Source organism: Silurus meridionalis, chromosome 14, assembly GCF_014805685.1.
Source record: "Silurus meridionalis isolate SWU-2019-XX chromosome 14, ASM1480568v1, whole genome shotgun sequence".
NCBI lineage: Eukaryota > Metazoa > Chordata > Actinopteri > Siluriformes > Siluridae > Silurus > Silurus meridionalis.
Window position 1 is genome coordinate 23,344,083 of NC_060897.1, and position 19,934 is coordinate 23,364,016.

Consider the following 19,934-nt stretch of genomic DNA (forward strand, 5'->3'; position numbering starts at 1 on the left):
TGGTAACACTACAGGAATAAAGATACGAGATTAAAGTTTTGATATTTTGAGAAAAACTTGGACCTGCGTGCTGTGTGACGTGACTGTCGTGCTAACATAGAAAGTCATCAGAAGCAAATGAATCCCCTGAGACTGAAATGAGACTCGTGTGCGCTAGTTTACCAGCATGTTAATTACCCAGCTAGTTAATTGATCTGAGCACTGAAGTGATCAGGAAGTGGCAGGTGGACAGTAGGATTTCACTTCCACGGTGTTGTTTTTGTGTGTGTTTTAATGTTTTTAGTTTTATTTAAGTGCATGTTATTTCCCACCGCTTTCCTCAGACCGGCTCGCTGATTTTATCTCACAGCTGAAGTTGATGGTTGGTAGATGTTCCCCCTGCACGTCTTCTGAGAGATGAATCTGAAACTGTCAGTTTCAGAGACTGAAATCAGATTTCTCCTGTTTCTTCAGAACTATCTGACTTGTGTATACTGTGTATAGAAAGCTCTTTCTGGACCTTCTCTATCCTTACTTTCCTACCAGACATCTTCTAATCACCACCTGTTACCTGGTCCATATTGATGTCCCATCACCTTCTCTAATCTTTTCTCTCATGAATCTATTTAAAGTATTTGTGAATGTTCCTAATGAGGAAAATTGGACTTGACTTGACTTGACCTACGCAGGAATCCGTTTGATTAGAAAAACAAAAAACAAAACAGGTTTGACCGAATAACTGCAGGTTTCTGAAGAATTTTTTATGGAGTGATATAGAGTTGATAACCACACGAGGAGAAGTGTGACGGAGCAGCATATAGACACAGACAATAGTACAGTAGGAATTTGAGTAATATTAATGAATCCTATTTTATATCAGTGTTATAATGTGATGGTGGTTTGAGGCAGGTTGTGTATAGATGGGACAAGGACACACCCAAACCAGCTGGCAGCAGGAGTGTGTGGTGGTATTTCAATAAAAGTTGATGGAGGAAAGTGAGAGAGAAATCATTATAGATCATTAAACGCAAGTCTGTGCACAGAGTCAGCATGTTTGTTCCCTCGGGCTTTTAAACACACCTCTGTGTGTGTGTGTGTGTGTGTGTGTGTGTGTGTGCGTGTGCGTGTGTGTGTGTGTGTGTGTGTGTAAAGCTCAGTGATCTATTATAATATATGTAGCTTATACATTTTGTAGGCATATAATAAGATAAAGCAGTGCTTTAATGATAATGTGTTTAAGCCCAGGTTTAATTACATGTACATTTATGGCATTTAGCAGACGTCCTTAAAACTGAGCAGTTGAAGATTAGGCTCTTGCTCAATGGCCCAACAGTAGCAGCTTGGTGGTGCTGGGATTTGAACCTATAACCTTCCGATCCAGAGTCTAATGCCTTAACCACTGAGCTGCAAGCTTTCTGCCTTATTTATCCAACCTTATGTAAAATCCTGAATTCTGATTGGTCAGAAAGAGTTCAGCTTTTTCTATAACAGAAGCTATAAAAGTAGCACATCTGCTTATTTACTAGTATGTGGCATTTTTACTATAAATGCATAGAATGTATAGTCTATATTATTATTTAAATCTTTAAAAAGTTCTATGATTTAAGTGATGGATGGATGGATGGATGGATGGATGGATGGATGGATAGACAGATGGACAGATGGACAGATAGACAGATAGATAGATAGATAGATAGATAGATAGATAGATAGATAGATAGATAGATAGATAGATAGAAGTATAAAGCTGTTTAGAGTGTTTGGCTCGTGGGATGAGTGACGACTTTCTGTCCAACATTGAGGCCCTGCATTTGTTTGTCTGTTGTTGGATGATGGAGATGTGAAGAGAACTATTTGCTTAGAGAAGGAGGAGTTAGGAAAAGTTGTCTGCTTGTCTTTAAACATTAGTGAAATTAGCCAAAGGCACTAAAGCGTGTATTTGCACTTCATCAAAGCTCTGAACACTGATAAAAATAGCAAGATTTTCTTTTGCACAAATGCAAAAGGGTTAAGGATAAGACTCAGAAAGAGTTGTGCTTGAAACTGTAATTATATTTCTACTGCAGAAAGAAGTCTAATAGTATCACAATCGGTTGTAAAAAAAAAGTTACCTATTTTATTTATTAAATTTGTTTAATAAAGTTTAATTACGGAAAGTTCTTGTTATAAGGCCCCACATGTTAAACTTTTTACATTTTAAAACCAGTAAAAATACGTACAAATTTGTCTAAATATTTGTGCTTGAACTTCTTATATGGAAGAAATGCAGCTTATTTAAATGATGGCATTTCAGCACACATCAGTCTGCTGTCATGCTGTGGACTGATTTATTTTGGTGGAATCCCCTCATAGTGTGTGTTCAAGTCTCCCAGGCGAGCTGTAAGGAGAGCGCATACACGCTTTATCACCACGTAATCCAGAGATCATGTGATTTCTGGCTTTGCATGTTTTGTGATCAGGAACACACACTAATCAAACAGACACTTGGAGGATTGTTTGTGAGTTCCAGCCGTCACTCCTGTTTTAATTACCACGGCTGAGTGAATTGTGCAAAGACTTCTGCCTGAGTATGAGGGAAAACAGCCTCTCCTTATTAAACCAAATACTTTCTCACACACACACACACACACACACACACACACACACACACACACACACTCGCATACACAGATTTTAAGATAGGGGATGTGGCACAGATCCAAAAGCAAGAACACAAAACACTTATGTCCTATAATCATAAAAACACATCTTTAGCATGACGGTGTATTTACACAACCCACTTTCTTTCATTTGTTTACCAGTAGTACTGTAGTATTTTGTTTAAAAACAGCACAAACCTAAAATTACACAATGTGAAAGTGATGCTAATCAGGTTTGTGGTTGTGTATTTGTGTGTAATTCTCTAAACCTTTTTCTCATGCAGCTCACTAAAGAGAAGGAACATGGAAAACTGAACCCTCGACCGGGGAAGGTGAGTCTAATGCACACTAACACACACCTCTATACACAATCACACACACCTCTATAGACTAACACACACTAACACACACCTCTATAGATTAACACACACCAGTATACACAATTACACACACCTCTATAGACTAACACACACTAACACACACCTCTATAGATTAACACACACCAGTATACACAATTACACACACCTCTATAGATTAACACACACCTGTATACACAATTACACACACCTCTATAGACTAACACACACTAACACACACCTATAGATTCACACACCTGTATACACAATTACACACACCTCTATAGACTAACACACACACACACACACACCTCTATAGATTAACACACCTGTATACACAATTACACACACCTCTATAGACTAACACACACTAACACACACCTCTATAGATTAACACACACCTGTATACACAATTACACACACCTCTATAGACTAACACACACTAACACACACCTCTATAGATTTACACACACCTCTATACACAATTACACACACCTTTATAGACTAACACACACTAACACACACCTCTTTAGACTAACACACACCTCTATAGACTAACACACACCTTTATAATTTAACACGCCCATCTATAAGTTAACACACATCTGTAGAATAACACACACCTTTATACTGTACAGTAATACACACACACACACACACACACACACACACCTCTCATAAAGTTTTATAACTGAGTTTATTAAACTAAATGTTGTGAATTTTATGTCCTTCATTTCTTTAGTGAAGATTTTATTTATAATTAATGTTGATGTCGTGTTTTCATGATGTCACAACCAGACCTTTAGAGCAGGAAGTTTCTTTTCCACGTCTCATTTCAGACACATTTTTTAAATCCTGAACAAACCTGGAACAAATGTCAGACCTGGTCCTACAAGCTGATCTTTTCTGCTTCCTGCAGCTTCTTTATCATCCTGACCTTTTATAGCCCTGACTTTAAGAGCGTTTCACACCCCTGCACCTGCACATTGTGGTGTTTTAAGAAAAAGAGTAATTTAGTTATAAAGAATAACAGATTGAGTCCGAACCAGTGATATCAGAAAACATATAAGAAAGAGAGAGAGAGAGAGAGAGAGAGAGAGAGAGAGACGTAGATTACTAGGTATGCTCTTCTCCTGCTGCTCCATAACTGAGGACAATGTTTTCATGCAGTTACGCCACATAACGACTTTCATTACGTTGTATAAGGTGTTTTTTTTTTTTTTACTTTTAGAGCAGAATGTTTTTTCTTTTCCACATCACTTCTCAGACACGTTTCATTAATCCTGAACAAAACCTGATTCAAAATTCAGACCTGTTCTACAAGCCGATTATTTTACGCAGCTTCTTTATGTAACACTGAATCCTCAGAATTCTCACTGAGCAGTGTCTTAGACCACAATCTGATCTATAACACCATCTGTTTCAATTTAATACACATCTGAGTTTAATTAAACAAGAAACAAGAAAGAATATTTTATATAAAAAGAATATATTCCAGTGCAAGATTTTTATTTACTAAAATAGAATCAGAATATTTTATTGATCTCGTAGTGAAACTGTTTGGTTGCAGTTGTTCACAGTAAAATTAAAGAAAAGATTAAAGTACAATAAAAAATATGAAAAAAAATATATATATATTAAGTGACATAAAATGTGTAGCAGCAGTGAAACAGATGGCAAGAAAAGTCAGTCTGGTATAAAAGTTATTGCACATGTAACAGTTATTATTGTTATTGCACTGAAACGATTGCCTTTAACATGAGTAGATTTTATTAGCTGTGTCGTGTCAGTGTGTCTGCTATTCTGGAACAAATCCAACTGAAGGAAAAGGGAATGCAGGTCGATAAAAATATACTCACCTTATAATCAGACTGTTTTTATAAAACTCAAAATCTTTGAGAAAAATTCAACACATCTGCACCGTCCACATCCTGATTGTTGGAAAACCCAAAATAAAGCAATATAACTATAGAGAAGGACAGAAACGATCACTTTATATAACTAACACTTTATATAAATAACGCAAGCAATCCAGAGTTATTTTATTTCATCTAACATTATACCAATGATGAGATTCATAAAGACACATTAAGTTGTATTAATTATATGAATATTCACCATAAATTATGAAGATGGGCCATCTGTAAAGGTTCTGTAGATTCCTGCAATAGAACCTTTAAGAACCCTTATTTACTTAAAGAACCTTTGAGGAACAGTGTGATGATGATGTGTGAAACACAGATCTGGAGTTGTGACTGTACAGTAAAGAGCAAGCATCTCTGCTCATGACCTGGTGGCTGGAGCCGGTACTGCAGCTTGTTATCTGTTTGATCGTAGTTAGAGTTTAAGGAGTTTTGGTTTTGATTAAAGTTGCGGTTTTATTCTCTTTATTAGATGTTTATATACAGTCGTCCAGGACTGCGTGGACAGAGAATCGAGGTGAAGGGAGATGTAGTGGATGCTACAGAGTGGGAGTTTTCAGAAACCATCTCCATTAGAGTTGTCCGAGGAGGGTGAGGACAAAGTCTCATAAACACACACACACACACACACACACACACTGATAATTTGTAATTGTATTGTATAAAATTGTTCTTTTATATTATATATTGTATTTTAGATTATAGATAAATTAGTTTTCTCGAAGGGAAGTGTCAGTGGATTAATAACAAGATGAAAAATAAAGTAAATATGCATTAAAAACATGCAACGTCACAAAAGAGATGTAAAATTTTGTGAGGGAAAAATCATTTAACTTTAATGCCTGTTAAACGAATTCCAATCCAATTATTTGATTTATAAAAATACTGATTATAATTTATTGATCACATATGAGTTCTATTAAATAAATAACAATTATGATCATTAACCATTTAAATTTAATAATAAATAAAATGAAATGACAGTTTAATGAATGACGTTGAATGAAAACGTGTCACAAGAAATGATCGGAAATTTGCAGATGGGTTTTGTACGAGAAGCCGGAGTTTAAGGGAGAGAAGATCGCTCTGGATGAAGGAGACGTGGAGCTGACTATTCCCTTCAGAGCTCCACAGGACGAGCCGAGAGTTGAGCAGAATGGAGAACAGGAGGATGAGAAACCTGGACATGTAGAACAGAGACGCTTTGTCATCGGGTCACTGCGCAGAGCCGTGAGGGTACGAGGGTTACGCTTAACTAAAAAAAAAGATATGTTTAAAGAAATAATGTCAATTTATTGTTTTTATGCAAATCTAAAATATTACATAAAAAAAAAACCTTGAAAAAGCACCATGTTTTTTTGTCAAACTACAAACTTTAACAGACCAAAGAAGTGACGTCAGTTCACACACACACACACACACACACACACACACACACACACACACACACACACACACACACACACATATACACACACATTATGGATGTACTTTTTTCACTTAAATTACAGGAAACTTTTCTAATTGTTTTAAAATGTATTTTTATAATCTCATTTAATTATATTTTTATAACTGGTTTTTAATTATTTGTTAATAATATTTTTTTAATACATTTAACCAGGTTCTCTGTAGAAAGCAGAAATGACTTATGGTCGATTTGTAAATCTAAAATAAAAACCAGTCATTTCTTAAATACATTTTATTTTATGAAGCTGAAGGTTAGAAAGAAATATGTGCTGAAGGTGACGGAGAAAAACCACAAACACACCCTTTATTTATTATGTATTTATTTGACTATTTATGTAGTAGTGTTATTAAACCTGTTCTGCATGTGAGATCAAACACTGCTCTCGATCTCTTTCTCAGGACTACAGCGTTCCTGAGATCTGTCTCTTCCCTGAGCAGAACGCTGAGGGAAAGAAAGTGGTGTTCAGGGACACATCAGATGACGCTCGTATCTACGGCTTCCCCATTAAAGCCAACTCCATCATCATCAACGCTGGGCTGTGAGTCGTTTCTAATTCTTTGAATTCTAATTGTATTTTTAGTTAAAGACTAGTGTTAAACTCAGACTACAGGACAATCCTGCATCTGCGTTACATGAGTCTGGCACCAATAACTCACTCATTCAGGTTCCTCTCTCCATCTTGCAGGTGGCTCGTGTTCGCAGAACCGTTTTTCCAGGGCGTCCCACGAGTACTGGAGGTTGGAGGCTTCCCAAATCCAGCCGCCTGGGGCGTCACCTACCCCTACGTAGGCTCCCTTCATCCTCTGAAGATCGTAAGTGTGTCGTCCTGTTAAACATGGATTTAGTGTGAGTTGTGATGGATGCAGAGCTCATGGAGTATCGTTTGTGGTTTAGGGAGAACCGAGTGTGGAAAAACCCAACGAGCCTAAAGTAAGTACAATCACACATACAAAAGATACATGTATTGTCTACGTGTGTGTGTGTGTGTGTGTGTGTGTGTCTTATGTGTTATGTTTTCTTTCTTAGCTAGTGATCTATGAAAAAACATATTTCACTGGGAAAAGCCGTGAAATTTACACCAACATGAGAGACTTTATAACCAGAACAGATCAACAGCAGACGGCTTTCATGTACAGTGTCGGGTCCATGAAGGTCATCGGCGCCATGTAAGTGTTTGTGTGTGTAAAATTTTAGAATAGCCTTTATTTGTCACATATACATTACAGCACAGTGAAATTTGTTCTTCGCATATCCCAGCTTGCTTAGAAGCTGGGGTCAGAGCGCAGGGTCGGCCATGATACGGCGCCCCTGGAGCATAGAGGGTTAAGGGCCTTGCTCAAGGGCCCAAGAGTGGAAGCTTGGCCATACCGGGGCTTGAACCCCCGACCTTCCGATCGGTAACCCAGCGTCTTAACTGCTGGAGCTACCACTCCCAATTTTGTATTCTGTATTAAAAAAACTTGTGTTGTGCAGTGAAATCAGAACTGTTGCATCAACTCAGCTTCACCCACTTCCTTTTGCCACACACTTCTTTATAATATTTGCTTCTAAACACAGTATTTACAAGAAAACACAAATTCACAAGAAAAATTTCTTCCCCCAGACACACTAGCTCATAAACATTATGGTTATGAAAACAGCACCCCCTGTTAACTATGGGTGGTACTGCATATAGCGTAACGTCCGGTTATCTTGATTATCTCTGAAAGAAGGATTGTGTCGTATTTTGTGGAAAAATTATTCGTTAAAATGTTATTTTCAGTAAAAAAAACTTTTCAATGTAGAAATGTACAATTTTAACTTATCTTGCTCTTTTCATCTCTCTCTCTCTCTCTCTCTCTCTCTCTCTCTCTCTCTGTATCAGATGGGTAGGTTATGAGAAGGAAGGTTTTCGGGGACATCAGTATCTGCTGGAGGAGGGCGAGTACCACGACTGGAGAGCGTGGGGAGGCTGTGACTCTGAACTGCGCTCAGTCAGGGTCATCCGAACTGTAAGCCTTAATCCTACACACACACACACACACACACACACACACACACACACACACACACACACACACACACACAGAGGACTGTAACACACAACACACTTTTAATTTGTATGAGTAGATGATATCATACATAAAGGTAAATTTTTACAGGTATGTCTGAAATTCTACATGTGATCATGTGACAGTAGAAACACCGTCTATGTAAAATATATTGAAGTTCTTTGTGGTGTGCAGGACCTGAGTTACCCCATGGTGGAGCTGTTGGAGATGTCAAGTGAGGAGGTGGAAGAAGATCACACACTTGATGTGACAGAGGCCATTCCAGATGTGGAGCTGTTTGGTTTCAGCACATCTACTCGCTCCATCCATGTTATCAGTGGAGCGTAAGTGAAATTTACACTCTCCAAACACCTCATACTGACCATCATCTGCTCTCACTTCACTCTCACTTCCCTCTCACTTTACTCTTATTTTATTCTCACTTCACTCTCACTTCACTTTCACTTTATTCTCACTTCACTCTCACTTTATTCTCACTTTACTCTCACTTCACTCTCACTTTATTCTCACTTTACTCTCACTTTATTCTCACTTTACTCTCACTTCACTCTCACTTTATTCTCACTTCACTCTCTTTTTACTTTTACGTTATTCACACTTAACTTTCACTTCACTCTCACTTTATTCTCACTTTATTCTCATTTCACTCTCACTTCACTCTCACTTTATTCTCACTTTACTCTCACTTCATTCTCACTTTACTCTTACTTCACTCTCACTTCACTTTCACTTCACTCTCACTTTACTCTCACTTCACTCTCACTTTATTCTCACTTTACTCTTACTTCACTCTCACTTCACTCTCACTTTACTCTCACTTCACTCTCACTTTATTCTCACTTTACTCTCACTTTATTCTCACTTTACTCTTAATTCACTCTCACTTCACTCTCACTTTACTCTTACTTCACCTCACTTCACTTTCACTTCACTCTCACTTTCTCAGCCTTTGTTTTCTCTCCTCTACTGCTGTTACTTCAGGTCCTTTTACTGTCATTAACATTAGTTCGACTTCCACTGAGATTTGCTCTTTCTTTTCTCTCTCTATAATCTTATTATCTTCGAGAGAATTTTCTCTCACTTTAATCTCGGTTCTCTTTTTCCATTCTCTTGCTTTACTCTTGATGTTAGTATTTATATTCTGTTACATCGCTCTCACTTTTACTTTTATTAGATTTTGACATATTTTAGTTAGTAAACCACTCCAGTGTTTTTAGTTTATTCTGGCTTTAGTGGTCTTCTGGAACATTCACTTCATTTCCTGCTGATGTTCTCACTTTCATTACCCTCATGTTTTATTTACTTCACTCTCAGTTTCTGTAGAATCTGTTGCTCTGTACTTGTGATTTACTGTGCAGGTGATGAACAGTGGCTGTTCTCTGGTTGACAGGTGGGTGGCGTACTCTCACGTGGATTACTCAGGAAACCAGTACGTTCTGGAGAAAGGTTTCTACAACAACTGTGCTGACTGGGGCTCTGACGATAACCGGATCTGCTCCATCCAACCCATACTGCCTGTAAAGAAACACACCACATTCTCACATTCTTCTCACCTGATTGTTCTTCTCTCACTGAAAGAGCAGAAGAACTCCACTGGCAATAAACAGTGTGATTTTATAAACATTTTGTACATTCAACAAAAACCTTGTTTAAAAAACTAGCGTTGATGCCAGTTTTATTTTTGTTCTTTGATTTACAGAAAATTGTAATATAACGTTATTATACACTGATTATTTAATATCACTGGTGAATTTTCCTGTGTTTTAGGCCCTGGCTGATTCTCAGACTTTCCGCAGCGAGGTGAGTTTTTAAACTACATTATGCCCTCAATAGAATGTGTGTGTGTATGTGTGTGTGTGTGTGTGTGTGTGTGTGTGTGTGTGTGTGTGTGTGTGTGTGTGTGTGTTAGTTCTGGATTGAGATTGATCACAAAGTGTTGATTAGCAGTCGACTGTAATGGATTTTTCTCTGGACGATGCCGATATTTTAGAAATCATGGCAGCTGATGGCCGATACACGATGCTGATTTTTTTTTTCCCCTTAATGCCATAAAATCTAATCCTTAATCAATAAGAACTGATGCAGAAAATTGTTTAAATGAAACATTTATTGAACAACACATGCCTCCAATCAGTGCACTGATCACCAGGTTTTTGTACCGGTGCTGCTCGAGTCCATTAGAACTTTATATATTTACACTTCTAGATCTTTCTGTTTGCCTGTTTGGTTGCCAAATACAGACTACTGCCACCTGCTGGTATGAGAGATTTATGTTCTCTTACTTAAGCTCAGGATGTACATGCACGGTCTGGTGTCTCAGATGCACCTGTCTAATAATTGGACTAATTTGATAAATTAAAAAATGGCAAAAATTGTCCTGATAATTCGGTCGACTTCTAGTGTTGATTCATTCGCTATAACAGCAGCTCAGACAGTTCGAATGTTGTAATGTTATCGTTTTTCAGCATGAACTTTTATTTAACATGAGATGTTTGTGACATGAAAGGAGTCTCCAGTGTCAGTACTTTATTAAGCTGTAACTTTGCACTTTTAGTGAAATGACAAACTGCATTTTATATCTTTAAAAGAGAGACTGGTGAGGGAATGAGTGTTTATAGCTCCTATAACATAATAAGAACATGCTGTAGTAGAAAAATAATTAGCGAGTAACTTGACACAGGATGTAATTTGTCTTTGTAGCTGTTACTGTACACAGAGCCGAACTTCCAGGGGACGTGTCAGGTGCACAGTGAGAGCGAGGAGTTCCTGCTGGAGAGACGCACAGTGCAGTCCTGCAGGGTGGTGGGAGGAAGGTCAGTCCAATCGCTCGGCAGTCTTTACAGAAAATATCTTCTAAGAACACTGCATCACTGCACCCCAACCCACTGCACACTCCACAGTCTGAGATTCCAAATCCAGCTTACATGCATTCCATCCCAAATCTGACACTTTATTTGCTTTGGGGTGTTTTGGAATTTTTGGAAATATTTTCAAGTTTAAATGTTGGTTATAAAATGCTAATCAAATCACTGTTTATGTGTGATGCAATGTATTGCTGAAATCTGTATTTATATATTTTTTACCACTTCCAGAATTCTTCACAATTCTGATTGAGATCAAAAATTAATCATCTAAAAAACGTCTATGATTTCAAATTAGATGCTAGCAAGTGTTCAACATGAGTGAACATTTTGTAGCGTGTGTGTGTGTGTGTGTGTGTGTGTGTGTGTGTGTGTGTGGTGCAGTGGTTCTTAAAGTGTGGGGCGCAGCCCTCTAGTGGTGAATATAATTCATATTATAAAAAATATTTACACAACGCAACCACAAACAAACAATTAGATAATTAATGCAAGTATATAAAAAACATCAGTTATGGTCCCTAAAACAACTACACTTTTATTTTCTCTATTCTTCAACTTGATGGTATTTGATGTTATTGATTTAGAATTTAATATTTAATAAATTAGACATGTTTAAACGTGCAGTATTACTATTTTTGGGGTGATGGAGGACAGGTGGGCTTTGAAAATCCCCCTCTCTTCTAAAGTGGGGAACAGCACTGGTGTAGTGAGTGTAAAGTGTGTGTAGTCTAAATGTAAAGTGTATGTAGTCTAAGTGTAAAGTGTGTGTAGTCTAAGTGTAAAGTGTGTGTAGTCTAAGTGTAAAGTGTGTGTAGTCTAAGTGTAAAGTGTATGTAGTCTAAGTGTAAAGTGTGTGTAGTGATTAATCATTGGTGTTTGTGTGTTTTGTGTTCCGAAGCTGGGTTCTGTACGATGCGAACAGCTTCTCAGGGAACCAGTATATTCTGTCAGAAGGAGATTACGCTAATCTCACCAGCATGGGCTGCTCCAGTAACTGCATCCTGAAATCGGTTAAACCCGTCCCCACCGTAAGTCTCGCTCGCTCCTCTCTTTCATTTCAGATGTGAATTTGTGAAACGTGAAACAAACGAGAAAAATAATTGATGAAGTGAAGGTATGAAGTGATTGCTTTGTTACCGGTTAAGAACAAAATTGTTTTTTCAGAATTGAATTTGTTCCATGTTTTAAATCTGAAATGCAGTCAGAGTCCAATCACAGTCCTGTGGTTTTAGGCTGTGGTTTTAATTAGGGGTTTAATTAAGTATTGCTGTGGAACTAATTTAACCAGCTGATGTGTCTAAAGGGAATATTATATTATACCTGAATTTCAGATTCTTCAGCCATGTTGAAATAAAATCATTGGGTGAAGAATTATTTCTTTGTTATGTGAGTAAAAAAATCTAAATTAAAGAAACATTCTCACTTTTATTATACTGCTTTTGATTAAACTTTGCATGTGTTGATATTTATTTGAGAAAACAACAGTCAGGTCAGTTTATATTTATTTTGTTTCTTACCGCTTGCGCCCTCTTGTGGTTCCACTCTGTAAGTGTCAGTAAGTACCAGGTCTCATTAATACATTTTCGGTATTTGGCAGAGGATTTTACAGTATTCTCATGGATACAACTGAGCAACTTGAGGGTTAGGGGCCTTGCTCAAGGGCCCAACAGTGGCAGCTTGGTGGTGCCAGGATTTGAACTCATGATCTTTCAACTACTTTCCCAATTAGTATTGTTATTTTTGTTATTATTATCATTAGATTTTTGTTGGTGGTGAAATTGATACTATTATTTATTTATTTTAAATAAAAGGATTTAGTATGGTTAATGTCATGGACGTTATGATAGGAAGTTATTTGCAGTTGTGCATGGCCAGACTCGTGTCAGGTCAAATGTGGAAAATAAAGTTTCCTTCCTCTATCTATTTCTTTTCACCAGGTGCTCACCGTGCCAGGAATCTCTCTATTCGGTTTGGAGTGTTTTGAGGGACGTGAGGTCTTGGTGGAGACAGAGGTGTCCAGCATGATGGAAGAAGGGTTTAACCCCCACTTCCTGTCTGTGAGGGTCAGCAGGGGCTGGTAAGTGTGTGTGTGTGTGTGTGTGTGTGTGTGTGTGTGTGTGTGTGTGTGTGTGTGTAAAATGAGAAATGAGTATAAAAACAAGAACGTTCTCAGTTACCATACATTATTATTTCTGTGTCTGCATGTGCACCGATGTCATGTGTCACTTCCTGCAGCTGGGTGCTATGTGAGCACAGTAACTACAGGGGGCGCCAGTTCCTCCTTGAACCTATGGAGATAACAAACTGGCCCAAATTTAGCTCACTCACGTCCATTGGCTCCTTGTACCCGATCCGACAGGTGAGAACAATCACCACCCACCTCTTATATTTATCAAAAAATGTAAAAGAAGTCTAACAATAATAATACATTATTATTAGTAATTATTGCTCTTTATTATAGAATGCCACTATTGTATTAAAAAAAGGTTATGGATACTTTTTATCCCACAATTCTGTCTTTTTTTTCCAGAATTGTGAGATATAAACTGGCAATTAGGAGAGTAAAAACGTGCGAGATATGAACTCACTTTCTGGCACCATGAGATGTGATTCTTACAGAATGCAGGAGGGACCTTTTTATTTGGCCATATGAACTCTTTGGCATGATAATCCTTTATGATTTGTGTATGTTATAAAGGATATAGAAGCCTATTGTCTGCTTTTCCAGAAAGTGTCACAAATGAGTTATAAACTTGTTATAAGATCGAATTCTTCGCAATTCAGATTTTTTTCCTCACAATTGCGAGTTTATAAAAAGTCAGAATTTATAATTCGTTTTTTTTTTTACTTTTTACCTATGTAGCAATTGCAATATTTTTAATTACTTATGTGATATAATAATTATAATCTTTATTTTATATATTGGTTTTATCTCAAAGTGTTTTACAAGCATAACATTTAAATAAAATAAATGGGATAAAATAAAATACATTTTAAATAAAAAACTAAACAAATAAATAAATCAACTATTCTGTGTGTGTGTGTGTGTGTGTGTGTGTGTGTGTGTGTGTGTGTGTGTGTGTGTGTTTGTGCGTGTGCAGAAGAGGCGAATCTTCCAGATCCGTCATAAGGAGAGTGGACTCTACATGTCGGTGCAGGGTGGAGTGGATGCTATGAAGACAGGGCGTGTGGTGGTGTCTGAAAACGTGGAGGGTCTGAGTGACCTGTGGTTCTATCAAGATGGTCTCATTAAGAACAAGGTCTGGGTTCTATTACTCTCAATGCTGCTCCTCACTTATCATCACTGCACTCCACTCATCTGAAGAATAATCAGGTTTACACAGAGTTCCATTTGAACACAAACATCTTTTCCGTGTGTGTGTGTGTGTGTGTGTGTGTGTGGTTGGCACACACTCTGAGTCTGCAGGTAGTGGGTAATGTGGAACCAGGAGCAAAGGTGGTTCTGTGGTCAGAAAGCCGAACTCCTGTTCAGACCTGGAGCGCTACACTGAGCGGCCCCATCACCAGCCTCACCTTCCCCGGCCTGCTGCTGGACGTCAAGGGTAAGCTGGAGACAGGTGAAGACAGGGCAGGAGGAATACAGGCTAAATACCAAACTCACACCTTTTCATTTGGTTATTTCAGGTGGTAAAACGTACGATAAGGAGCACGTGATTGTACGGAATGAGACTGAAGACACGCCCACGCCTCTATGGGACATAGAATTTGTCTAAGCCCCACCCCTTTTAATAAATATTTATTTCTCTAACAGAATGCATCAGCTCATAAAGGTTCAGGTTTACATCATCATCATCATCATCATCATCATCATCATCACTTTTTCACACCATTACAACTTCAAGCACCTTGAAAAAATGATGTCTGTCCACATGAGGGAGCCCTGGAATTAATCAAATATTTTAAAACATGAAACTTTTTTATACATAAACTAGTACTATTACAGTCTACAGTATATTTATTTATATATACACTGTATAATAAAAGTTAATGAAACATAGAACTAAAATGTCTAAAATTTTCTTAAACGAGCTAACACATGAACTAGCAGCTTAGCAGCCTCAATAACCAACACAAACATTACACATGCACTGTGTTTAGCAAAGACTGGGCTGATTGGGAAAAAACACACTTTTTGTTTATGTAAATTAGTATCATGGTGTATTTGTAACAAAATGTGAAATAAGCGTCTGTTTTACTGCAGTATGTTTTTTCGGCGTTAGCATAAAAACCTACATTAAGCTGTTTTTTTGTGCATAAGCTCACGTTCATCCACACACTGCTTCACAGTGATGATCGTTACATTAGTCTTAACTACAACCTGTTTAATATCTGAGAGCGCAGTTATGCTAAGTGTGCTAGGTGTGTTTACTGACAGTGTTAATTTTATAAACGTTTTATGTTGAATTAGGAATAAAAGAGCACAGACATCACATGAAGTCACAGGTAGAAAGGTTGGGAGAGATGAAGAAGTGATTTCTGATTAGATTTATGCTGGACCAGGAGTGAAACACTGAACTTTCAGAACATTTTGCCTTTTTGGACATTGATTTTGTTTATAACGCTTTATAACACTTTATAACGCTTTATAACGTGGACTTTAATGGAACAGTTTTATTGTTTAACATGTAAATCTGATATTATTAATACCGGGGTATGTGCTGGATGTGTGTGTGTGTGTGTGTGTGTGTGTGTATGTATATATAAGGGGGGGTGTTTAAATGCCAAATGAGAGGCGTTACTCTGAGTATTCATTTATGGGGTTTTTTTGTTTGTTTTTTTGTTCTATTTTTGCTTTTTGAACTGTCGTGTGAAATATTCTGTAACGGGAAGCGGATAGTTTTATTATTTTTTTTCAAAATAAATATAAATAACACAAATATTTTTGTTTGACTCATCTTGTTTGCTGCTGCTCTGTCTCCACCCTCTGACCACACCCATGCTCATTAGTAACACCTGTACTTTAAACCTGTACTTAGACTCATTATGGCCCCATGAACAGTGTGTGTGTGTGTGTGTGTGTGTGTGTGTGTGTGTGTGTGTGTGTGTGTGTGTGTAGCAATGCTAAGTGTTTATGAGGTCATGTTGGCTCTCTGGTGAATATATAACTAAACCATATTAAACCAAACTTACAATAAATTCTATAAAAAGTTTTTTTTTTACTTATAGAAATATTTTATTTTTAATTTTTAAATACACTGTTATGTTTACAATATTTTTTATTATTATTTATTGTTTTGTAATATTTAAAGATAAATAAATAAGATTTCACTCTAAATAAATCAATAAAAAATGGTCAAAAATAATCTTGATTGTGTTTCCATGTGGGCGTGTCCATGTAGGTTTTAAACAATTCTCATATGACATTTCAGCAACATCTTTTTTTATCTGGATATCAGAAAGAAATGTTTAGAATATAGTCTAGAAAATGCTTATTATAAGAAATATCAGATATACATTTTCCTTAACTGTTGATATTATCACAGTGTATCATAGTGATTTCCTGTTTAGATGTTAATAAGAACATCAGCAGCTCCTGCACACACCCTCAACATTAATGATCAAATATATTCATTACATTTAATTCAGATTATTTTTTAAGAAAATATAATACTGATCTTCATCTCCTGTTGTTTCTCCTCATCCTCCTCAGATGTTCTAGAACAGTCGGGTATCTCGTCGTCTTTTTCCAGTCTTCGAGACAAAGACGGGTGTGGCTGACCTTGAGAGCGACCTGGAACAGAAGGGTAGATTTAAATATGTTCTTTTAGCAAAAGATTTTTTTTTTATCCAAAGTGACTTACAAATAAGGCATCATGTCCATAAAGCTCTGAGCTGATGAAGGTCAGCAGGAAATCCAGTAGCAGTCCACAATCGAGTGTGAGAAGGAAGAGAAATACAGTAGAGACATCCACGAGTAAACACAAGAGACGCTCACACATACACCTGAGTCACGTCATTCCATTAGTCAAGTGATTTTAACCATTTTTTCCTTCTCTCAATAGTTATTGTTGATTATTAAATTCATTTTATTCCTAGAGCAATTTTTACAATGGACATTAAAAGACTGTGTTTCTTATTGTTTAGCCCTAAAATATCTCTAGAATAAACACTGCAGCGATTAATAAAACATTTCTCTTTCATGGAGTAAATTTTGACGGTCACCTTCATGATTGCAAATCGTAAGCTAACTCTGACATCACCTGTACGTCAGTGTCACCGTGAAGAACTTTTTTTTTTTCATATTCAAAGTAAGTAATAAAGATGCCAAATAGTTAGTCCTTGGGTTGTTAAAGACAGCGAATGTCTAAAAAGCTAATCTACAGCTAACACTGTTAACATACAACTTCACTGCGCTAATAAAACATGCTAGGCCCTGGCCATACAACTTCACTGCGCTAATAAAACATGCTAGGCCCTGGCCGTACAACTTCACTGCGCTAATAAAACATGCTAGGCCCTGGCCGTACAACTTCACTGCGCTAATAAAACAGGCTAGGCCCTGGCCATACAACTTCACTGCGCCTAATAAAACAGGCTAGGCCCTGGCCGTACAACTTCACTGCGCTAATAAAACATGCTATGCCGTGGCCTTCAACTTCACTGTGCTAATAAAACATGCTAGGCCCTGGGCGTACAACTTCACTGCGCTAATAAAACATGCTAGGCCCTGGCCGTATAACTTCACTGCGCTAATAAAACATGTTAGGCCCTGGCCGTACAACTTCACTGTGCTAATAAAACATGCTAGGCCCTGGCCATACAACTTCACTGCGCTATTAAAACATGCTAGGCCCTGGCTCTACTCCAATTCATTATTGTCTCTTCACCATAACAAGTGTACATCACAATCTACACAATAACACCTGTTCAGTTTAAGTGCAGGACTCGATTCATGAAGCACATTCAGTGTAAACATATACAGCAGTCGTGTTACACAGCGTGCAGGTGAACAAATCTAACGTCAGAGAGCTCAGAATAACAATGATAATGAAATCAGTATTGCTGTAATGTAAATGTGTAGTAAATGCATGATAAAGTGGGTTCTGCTTGTAGTTGGGATGTACACTTCTATACCTGAGGCGATATGACCCAATTTCAGTTAGACTCAACACAATGCGATTTAATACAATATGTTGCAAAGGAAAAATTTGATTTCATGAAAATATGATGTCTTTCAGCACAGGCGTGAACAAAATGCCCTATTACCACATTTAAAACATTTTATTTTTGCATCAGTGGAAATTAAAATGTTGTCGTCAAAGTTCTCAAAAGTTCTCAAAGTTCATTCAGAACCATAAAAACGTCATCCTCCTGAAAGACACCAAGTGCGTAACCAGTGGGGACTTACAGCCGAGGGGGATTTTCTTCATGGGGGAGACGGTTTGCCCGTACCGAGACAGATCTTTAACTATTACCTCATCACTGATAAAAGGAGGGACATTAGACCACATGACCTTTAAGGCCTGAGAACTGAGGGGAGAAACCAGTATACACTCATTATTCAACACAATTCCTTTCTGGATAGTTAACTTTTATTTCTTTGGTTCAGACAGACAACAAATCATCAATTTACTATGTAAAGGGATTTCTGACTTCAAACGCATGGCTCTTTCTCACACACACACACACACACACACACACACACACACACACACACACACACACCTCTGTAGTGCAAAAAAATTAAAAATAAAAAGGAAAAAAGATTAAATGAAACCAGATTTTCTTTTCCTGTTCTGTCTGCAGGAAGATGCAGCTCTGCCTCTGCCATGTCAATCTGTATTCTATGTATCTGTATTTCTATTTAATACTCATACTGTCTATATTGTCTCACATTGTCTGTATTGTTTCGGTAAGTCACACAATACACACACAATAAACCCGAGTCTGATTCTGATGTGACTCTCAGGACACACCTCGGTCTCCATAGTGTTGTGATGCGTCATATTCACGTAGCAGCAGTGGTGCTGAGAGAACGTGCAGTTTACAGATGAGAAATCAATCTATATATCAAATATTGGTTGCAAATCATTAGTTGCTTTAAATAATCAAAGTTTCAAATCTTTTTAAACTTATAGTTTTTTACAGATGCAACAATTTTAAAAACTATGCATCATGATACAAATGCCAACTTGTATCCTGTGTGTGTGTGTGTGTGTGTGTGTGTGTGTGTGTGTGTGTGTGTGTGTGTGTGTGTGTGTGTGTGTGTGTGTGTGTGTGTGTGTGTGTGTGTGTGTAAATATACATAAAAGGTGAGTTGGTTAATATAATATTAGCATGCCCGGAATGTTCCATTATAGAATTAAAATCACGTTTGCACAAACTTAGATTTTTGCTATAAACGTCAGGATAAAGTTTCCGACAGGGTTTATTGTAGCTGTTAATGGTTAAAAAGTGGTATAAAATAATGCTGTTGTAAAATATTTAACTCCACAAAAGAAAAAGTAAAAGCGATGCACAGGTGATCAGCTTCGGGTGAACATTAGGGCTGCTGGACCGTGTCGTTCCAGGAGACCTGGTATTTTTGTAAGAAGTATTGCTGGAGGGTGGTAGTTTTGTCACGGTAATGTTTGTTCCCGTTGTAGCCGTGCCGTCTGCCGGGTTCAGAATGGTGTTGTTTGGTGTCATAATTGTGAT

General features: G+C 37.5%; 1 protein-coding gene across 1 annotated transcript in view; it reads left to right on the forward strand.

Annotated features, from left to right (window-relative positions):
- Window positions 1-16,174, forward strand: part of crybg2 (crystallin beta-gamma domain containing 2) — a 37,079-nt gene extending 20,905 nt beyond the window's left edge. Inside the window, exons 5-22 of the mRNA XM_046866310.1 lie at window positions 2,903-2,950; window positions 5,369-5,487; window positions 5,937-6,132; window positions 6,763-6,902; window positions 7,050-7,176; window positions 7,259-7,294; window positions 7,391-7,530; window positions 8,229-8,355; window positions 8,590-8,738; window positions 9,806-9,932; window positions 10,183-10,215; window positions 11,116-11,228; window positions 12,175-12,304; window positions 13,214-13,353; window positions 13,512-13,635; window positions 14,378-14,536; window positions 14,680-14,839; window positions 14,922-16,174. Coding sequence (XP_046722266.1) covers window positions 2,903-2,950; window positions 5,369-5,487; window positions 5,937-6,132; window positions 6,763-6,902; window positions 7,050-7,176; window positions 7,259-7,294; window positions 7,391-7,530; window positions 8,229-8,355; window positions 8,590-8,738; window positions 9,806-9,932; window positions 10,183-10,215; window positions 11,116-11,228; window positions 12,175-12,304; window positions 13,214-13,353; window positions 13,512-13,635; window positions 14,378-14,536; window positions 14,680-14,839; window positions 14,922-15,010 — 2,157 coding nt within the window. The 3' untranslated portion in view covers window positions 15,011-16,174. The remainder of the gene's footprint in view (window positions 1-2,902; window positions 2,951-5,368; window positions 5,488-5,936; window positions 6,133-6,762; window positions 6,903-7,049; window positions 7,177-7,258; window positions 7,295-7,390; window positions 7,531-8,228; window positions 8,356-8,589; window positions 8,739-9,805; window positions 9,933-10,182; window positions 10,216-11,115; window positions 11,229-12,174; window positions 12,305-13,213; window positions 13,354-13,511; window positions 13,636-14,377; window positions 14,537-14,679; window positions 14,840-14,921) is intronic.
- Window positions 16,175-19,934: the final 3,760 nt, after the last annotated feature.